Source organism: Ornithodoros turicata, chromosome 2 (genome assembly GCF_037126465.1).
Source record: "Ornithodoros turicata isolate Travis chromosome 2, ASM3712646v1, whole genome shotgun sequence".
NCBI classification, from domain to species: Eukaryota; Metazoa; Arthropoda; class Arachnida; order Ixodida; family Argasidae; genus Ornithodoros; species Ornithodoros turicata.
The window spans coordinates 144733618-144741668 of NC_088202.1; the positions used below are offsets into that span (position 1 = coordinate 144733618).

The 8051-nt window shown below is 48.7% G+C and overlaps 1 protein-coding gene across 1 annotated transcript; it reads left to right on the forward strand.

The window, feature by feature from the left end:
* Positions 1-4844: 4844 nt before the first annotated feature.
* Positions 4845-7481, forward strand: LOC135385117 (endothelin-converting enzyme 1-like). The gene has a single exon (XM_064614293.1). The coding sequence runs from the start codon at positions 4845-4847 to the stop codon at positions 7479-7481; it is 2637 nt and encodes an 878-aa protein (XP_064470363.1).
* The last annotated feature ends 570 nt before the right edge of the window (positions 7482-8051 follow it).

The following is an 8051-nucleotide window of genomic DNA, read 5'->3' on the forward strand; positions in this document are numbered from 1 at the left end:
GATGTAAATGAATGGAACGTCGGTATGAAGATTTACAGAGAGTATACTGGAGGCCATAAGGCTAGACGACTTTCCTACTGAAAGCTTGTGCCGAACTTAGTTTACTTACTAGCCACAGTGGCGCTGTCTACGTGCCCCGGAATGATGGCGATGTTGTTGACACTGTTCCAATTGCGATATACCGGGATGTGCGTAATTAGCTGACGATTTTAAAATAGCAGAAAAAAAAAAGGGGGAACACGTTGCACTATATAAGCACGTTACACTTCTTGGAGATTAATTCGAACTCAAACACAGGCCAAGACAAAGTTATACTAACTGATAGGTCGCCACTAACAAAAAATGACGGATTTCAAGTGGTCACCGCGTGATCACCAGCTCCCGTGGCTCAGTGGTTAGCGTGCTGGCCATGTCACGTCGAGACTGGGAGGTACCCGGGTTCGAATCCCGGTGCCGGCTGTGCTGTCTGGGGTTTTTCCTGGGTTTTCCTCAGACGCTTTCAGACATATGTCGGCACAGTTCCCTTAGAAGTCGGCCCAGGACGCACATTCCCCCAGGGCGTCAGTCGTGACGTTGCCCACATACGTGAGGCCGACAACGGCAAGCCCTATCGCCATCACCACCACCACCACCACCACCGCGTGATGCTACGCAGCATTGAAGTCTTTGTCAGAAGTTTACCATCACACGCATCAAGACCTCCTGTCAAGTGCTCGTTCGATCCACAGCTTCAGGTCCCCCATGATCGCTGGTTTAGTGCGGTAAACGGTTTCTTATTTCGCGCGACCTTATTTCGTCAATTTGTTCCTTATAAGCCCTCGGGGGACTGGGGTTCCCCATGCTATTCGCAAGGACTACCCCACTTTCAGAAGTGATGGCTCAGACTGGCAGCCGAGACTGAGAGGTGACCCAGGTTTGAATCGGGGACCGGCTTTACTGATTCTCTGGGCTGTTTTCCCTGGGTTTTCCTTAGGCGCTTTAAGACCCCATGCCGGCACAGTTACCTGTGAAGTCGGCGTAGGGTGCACGATCCCCCCAGAGTAATACGCTGGCAGGCAGACCGCTCGGAAATAGCACGCCACAAGCACTGAGCGAAGCAGCTTTTCTGGCTCGCGAGATGGAATTCTCCTTTGCGCACTAGGATTGCACTTGTTGTATTTGTGCCAATATGTGTCCTGGACTTGTAATCCTAATATCTACTCCTCATGACTTTTTTTTCGAGACCTCCCATGTTCCTTTAAGACCTCTAGTATACATGTAGGACTGGATTACTCTTAAATACTATAGATGATGTTTCATTAAAAATGAGCCAAAGTTTAAAAATAGGATGATTCATCGCACACCAAAATGACGGACTGCATAGTGTTACCAGTGGTATGAGGATACTGAAACTATTTCCTGTTTTATAATTAATTAATTAGTGAAATTAATTTGTCCGTTTTTTTTTAAATAAGGATTAGAGCCAAAATATCAATGAGAAAGTTGTAGCCGGCGAAAGAACGACATGAAATCCATGGATTGAAACTTTGTACCTTTAACAGGTCCTTTTTTCTCGGCTCCAAAGACTAGCTTTCTGGTTTGAAAGAAATCGACGTGGGACCTGTCGCACACGTGCGAGAAGCGCCGGAACATAGCGCTCTCTGGCGTCCTGCTATCGAACGAAGGCTAGTCATAGTTCTCTTGACGTTTTGACAATATGGCTTAACACCCGCGTCGGTTTTTTTTTTTTTTTTTTTTTTTGCAAACCCGAAAGTTTGTCTTCGGAGCTGGAAAAAAAAAGGATCCGTTAGAGGTACAAAGTTGCAAACCAACCAGGTTTCGTGTCGTTTTATTGCCCGCTACAACTTTTCTCATTGACATTTTGGTTCTAATCCTTATAATTAAAAAAAAAAAACGACAAATTCATTACAAAACAAAAATAGTTTGAGCATCCTCATACCAGTGGTAACACTATGCAGTCCGTCTTTGTGGTGTACGATGAACCATTCTATTGTTAAACTTTGGCTGATTTTTCGTGAAACACCCTGCATGTATACTACTTGTAATAGTCGTACTACTGTTACTCGTAATAGTGCTACTACTCGCATTTCCTTTTTAGGGGTTATTGTCAGGAAGCTTCTCCCGCTTGAACCCAAAAGATCCTTTCCCACATTAAAAAGGTCATTCCACAGGCTCTACCAGAGTATAACTTGAAGTTACATTTTACAAATGCTTTCATCAAAAGTGATATCTAATTACAGGTACAAGTAATTTTCGACAAAAAGTAACATAGTTACTGGAACTAGTAAACAAGTAACTATTTACAGGTACGAGTTGCATGTGACCTACTTCGTACCGAAGCATGGATAGGCCACTAATGTTTTTGAGAAGCGCCTCTCGGCGTCAAGTCGACCTCTCCCAACGCATAGCGAAACAACATGGAACAGGAACGAGAAATGGGTGACGTCCGCAATCTGACGAGAAACATTCCCTTAACAAACCTTTCGCAAAACGGTCCCTTCTTGAGCGCTCATAGAAGCCCGCGTTTCTCGGAATAACGTAATTCCATCCAATCAGGGTAAGCAGCATGCACGCAGCACTTTTCTGAACAGCTGAGAACCCTGAAGAGTTGTTCAAAAAAGATTTAGGAAGGTTTCCGAATGCTCGCCTTCTGTAGAGGGCGGATATAACGAACCACAGACAACTGGCGTGCAACGGCACTTCTTCAATACAGCCTCATTATAACGGTACAGTTTGCTGCGCGTGTGAGTTCCCGCATGATTCTAAGCGGATTCCAGGAAGGCGCTCGCGTCGGTATTTTTGACTCGCGAAGAAACAAAACAAAAAGAAACATGTTCACTGTAGAATGTCAAATGGTCCCGGGCAGCTGTGTTTTAGGGGTGTTAGGATTGATAGGGGTGATAGGATAGGGTGTTAGGATTTTAAGGGTGTTAGGAGGGGTGACTAGGGCTGTTTTAGGGGTGTTAGGATGTAGATAGGATGGGTTAGGTGAAGTGAGGACACGTTAGGTCAGGTGTCGTTCAGCTGTCACAAACATACCGAGGAAGCTGCGACAGTAGTTTGTCTGTGCGCAAGTGAGAAACATCACGTGACCAAGTGTCTCACATGGCAGCAATAGGCGCGTATTGGCGGACCGATATGCTTCTCCTGCGTTGGATCCACAGAAGACATCGCGTGTGCCAAACCTTGAGATGTTTGTTGTTACCTATAGAGTCATTAAATAGGGAACAGGGTGGCGACACTTATAGCCACGCCGACGAGCGAGGCCGCCATCTTGAGTCCCGCGCGGCTGCGTCGCCTAGCAACGGGACGCCAATCTCGCCATTCACCGCTGGAGAACAACGCGCTGTCGACGGTTTTGGATGGAGGGGACTCAACATGGACGGAAGGGGACACCACGTGACACGATCAGCCCAATCGCGAACACCGAACGGCAGCTCCGGCGCGGAAAACGAATGTGAAAGCGTTACCACCTCATTTGGGAGAGGGACCAATGAGGTCGCTGCACGGACAATAGGTGAGAGCGGGAAAGTGGGGAGCTGTGTAGACAGCTGACCTACTTGCATAGCGTATACATTCAAGCAACAGACTTACAGCTAGTCCATAAATGAAATGCACCACATTGATAGACGCAGAAAGGTTTGCTACCGAAAATAATAATGTCTTAGTTTTGTGTTTCTGATGGTGTTTCTGTTTCGTGTTGGTGCCATGATATTACCGAGCGATCCCACTGTTTTTCTGGAGGCATGGAAAAGTCGACTTTTTGTTTTCGTTTTTATTTCTGAGCTTATTAATGCACCGGTTTCGACCTGTGCTGAACAGTTGCGGATTCTCATGTGTACCAGGTTGGATTGCTTAATAGTCTTAATGAATTCCCCCATGGCTTTCGAAGCTCTAGGACTAATAAAAATATCAGTATTTACGCTCAACATTTTGTTTCCAAACGTTTAAACGAGGTATGGGAAAGTCACAGGCAGGCTTCAAGATGACCTCTGCTCACCGCTGGGCACCTCATCGGTATGCCAGCTGCATGCCTTGCAAAAGACGCAGGAATTGGATGCATCTGACATCTATTTTAGGTAGTCGCATTCATTTTTCGCATTTTTTTTTCTTTTACACTTTCATTATTGAAAACAATGCGTATCTCACAATTGCCCGTCTATTAGCAAGTTCCTTCAGATGAGCCATGTGTAGCTTGGCTGGATAAGACCGTGACAAGTACTAGCCACCAAAAGTGTGGCAATGTCCACCAGCACGAACTCATGAATTCAGTTTCCATAATCGTTACCGCGCTTTTGTATTTCTTCGACTTTTTCGTATCGCTTTCCGGTAAGGGAGTCAAAGATACTTTCGTTTCCCTTTCGATTTTCGTTTTCCGCGCAATTAAGGAAGCTAAGGTTTCTCCTTTCCGTCACCGTTTCCGGTAACAAACCTTGTGAACAAGTGGCACCTCTCATAGGATGGTCCCTGTAACTGTAAGTGCCTGAATAGTAGTTCCATGTCACGTCGAGACTGGGAGGTACCCGGGTTCGAATCCCGGTGCCGGCTGTGCTGTCTGGGGTTTTTCCTGGGTTTTCCTCAGACGCTTTCAGACATATGTCGGCACAGTTCCCTTAGAAGTCGGCCCAGGACGCACATTCCCCCAGGGCGTGAGTCGTGACGTTGCCCACATACGTGAGGCCGACAACGGCAAGCCCTATCACCACCACCACCACGTAGTTCCCCCTGTGGGAGCTAGGGAGCCAGTAACAATCGTCATCTTCTTCACAAACCAGGGGACGCGTGCACCATTCCAGCTAGCCCAGCAAACGTTCTTCTCAGCGCCACATCCTTTCACCGCAAACATGTCAGGTATTTCGTCGACTGCATATCTCACCGATGACCGCCATGCCATCGACGCAGAGTACGAACCGTTCGATCAAGGATCCTCAGCTTACCCTACGGCACGTTACCGACCGGAAGCATACCGGGCCTTCTCGGACCGTGTGTACCCTTACCAGGCATTTTATCACGCTCCAGCGCGGTTCGTGACACGTCCTGTTGAGTACCTGCACGCCGTTCCACGGCGCTACCAGCAGAAAACACGTTTCGTTCTTCCATCCAGCGAAGAGTTCGAAGAGCCGCCTTCCCTGGCAACAGCCTCAGCGGCCTCCTCGCTGGAGCAAGCTCAGGAAGCAGACGTGTATCAGCACGTTACAGACGAAGACACCCGGCTTGAGCACACCACTACGGAACGGGCTAAATGGCAGTGCGGAACCCTCAGCTTGTCGTTCCTTCTCCTCTCTCTCGTCTTACTTCTTGTCCTTCTCCTTTTGGGAGTATCCAATATGATTGTGCGCGGAGAAGGAGAATATCAAGATGGTGGGAACGTCTTTTTGCTCTTCAAAAAGTTACCGCTGTTCTCGAATACGCGCAGCAAAGCGAACACTACCGAAGCGACATCCGAGACAAAGAAGATACCGACGTGCGTATCCGACGGCTGTGAAGCTGAAAGACGGTCCCCCGGTGGAAACCTGAACTACTCGGTGGATCCCTGCAGTAACTTTTATTCCCACGTATGTCCCGCGAATTGGTACGGCGACAATGGAACTCTGGATACGTACATGTCTCGAGCAACTGGCACGGTCCTGCGTCACCTATGGGACTATTTGAGCGACGACTACGTCAACACCTCGTCAGCTTCGTTCGTGGGGCACGCTGCCTTTCTCGCTCGTGGCTGCATGAAGAAACGAAAGGACGTCTCTGAGTGGATCGCATTTCGCGACATACTGTCAGACCTTGGGATACCCGGATGGCCCTACCATAATAACCTGCCGAATGTAAGCCCCCAGGACGTCGCCAGGGTTACGGATAAGCTGTTAGGAACGTCCACTCTCGTGACGGTCCTGCTTCGCCAAGGATCATGGGAGAATGAAATGGGGATCTACGTGGACTCGCCGCCTATATTTCTGCGACGTTTTGTGACGCTTGAAGCGACAGAGGGATTTATGACGTATAGTGAATTTGTTTATAAGGTGTTATCTCTCGGAAAAAGAGCTCCTCGTGAGACGCGTGACCTTGCGTCCGAGATAGTGAAACTGGAAGAGGTGATGGCAGAGGCTGCAGCTCCTTCGAGTCGAAGCGTACCAATAATTCATGCTACTAGACCGGTGGGTGCATTCAAGAACTTGCGAAACTGGAACTGGCTGCGGTACCTCACGTACTTTACCGAAGGAACCCCTGGCGTCTCTTTGGCAAACATTGCGATTCTCGACCGAAACTACATTGATCAGCTGGCCATCATCTTGCCCGAGGTTCGCCGACGAACCCTAATCAACTACATTGGCTATCTATTGCTAATACGTATATCTCCTCTTCTTCCCGACGACGAGGTAAACTTCATAGCTCCTGTAAGCCACGCAATCAAACTAACAACCGGTGGCTCAGCTCGGCTTGCGGCCTGTATGTTCATGCTGGAGCGAATCCACCCAGTGGGTGTCCGAACGTTGACGTGGTCGGCAATGATGAGAAAAAGCCAATCGTTTGACCGGGACGAAGACAAACTAGTGGATATCTTCAGAGGGCTGCAAGATGCCGCACGCTCGGAAATGAAACGAGCTGCGCATTCGGCACCGTGGTTGACCACGAACGAGTCTCGTATCGTGGCACTTCAGATTGATCGCATGAAGATAGAGGTGTTGCCTGTGAGGGAAGAAGAGACTTTGTCTACCTCAACTTTTCCTACAGTTCCTGAAGAACAGGGGCCGATGATTGCGGCGTACTACAAGTTGGCTCGCTTCGTGCGCACGAAATACTGGGCAAGTGCCGACCCAACGCAGTTCCAGGAACCCATGACGCCATCAGAGTCTGTGTTTCGCCCCGGGTTCTCTTATGATCCAGAGCGCAACGCCATCCTGCTCTCGCCTGCTACCGTAGCCTTCGCCGCTAAAGCTAATCGTTTATCTGATGCAGCGTCGATACCTCTTGTTCTAGCTCCGCTGGTGCGAGGTATGTTTGCCACAATCGACGCACGCGGCAGCACTGTTGGCGCCGACGGGGCGACACGCAAATTGCTATCAACTCACTCGCGGGGCGTTTTCCTGTCACGCTCGTGGTGCATTCAGGGAGCGTTCCTTGAAAGTTCGAAGACACTCATCAACAATGGCCCCGACGAATCGTCGTTCCTGTACGAGAACGTTGCTGATGTCGCCATCGTAGAACCACTGTACAATATCTTTCTGAAGCTCGCACGAAACGAGGACGTGCCGAATGTCACTCCAGGTGTGTCGAAGCAGAGGGTCTTTTTCGTGAATTACGCGTGGATGTTTTGCGAGCCTGTTCACACTGAAAGTTACGTGAAGCAGCAGCTTCGATATAAGACATCGGTCCCGGGAAGGTTCAGGGTGAACTTACCGCTCAAGAGGTTCGGAAGTTTCGCGAAGGTGTTCGACTGCGCGCCTGGTTCGCGAATGAATCCCCGGCGTTCTTGCACGTTCTGGTGAAAAACATGCTGAATGATTTTTCAAACATTAAATAGGCCTGCATCACATCGGTCTTTGTATCTTTCAAGGATAGACAGGAGCCACTTGGCAATATTGCGTTCCCTTTAATTATGGGGCGCTCGAGTATTATGTATGTACCGCAGAAAGTGCTACGCGGCAGAATCTGCAAGCGGATTGTGCGTGTGCAGAGTGGAAGGTGTCGTAAAAAGAAAATTGCTATTTGCCTCGCTTGTAATGTAATAGCCGTAGCGTTCGCAATAGAGTCAACTACGGAAGCAAATCTCGTCTGCAGTTACACCGAAGCTTAATACAATATTGTATGTTACTGTATCCTATATAGTGTATGCTTCTTGACATAACCAAAATAAAAAAATCTTAAGACAAAGACAACGGAGCGAACACCGAAAGCCCCAACTTGACAGTAAACCGCGTTTACATGAACTCGACAGGAGCGAGTCGGATTGAGCTGTCGGGTCAACTCGCTCACATCAACGCTGTCGGGTCGAGTTGACACCGAGTCGAGCCGAGCTGAGTCAACCCGACATCGGCGGTGGGTTGACTCGCTCGACT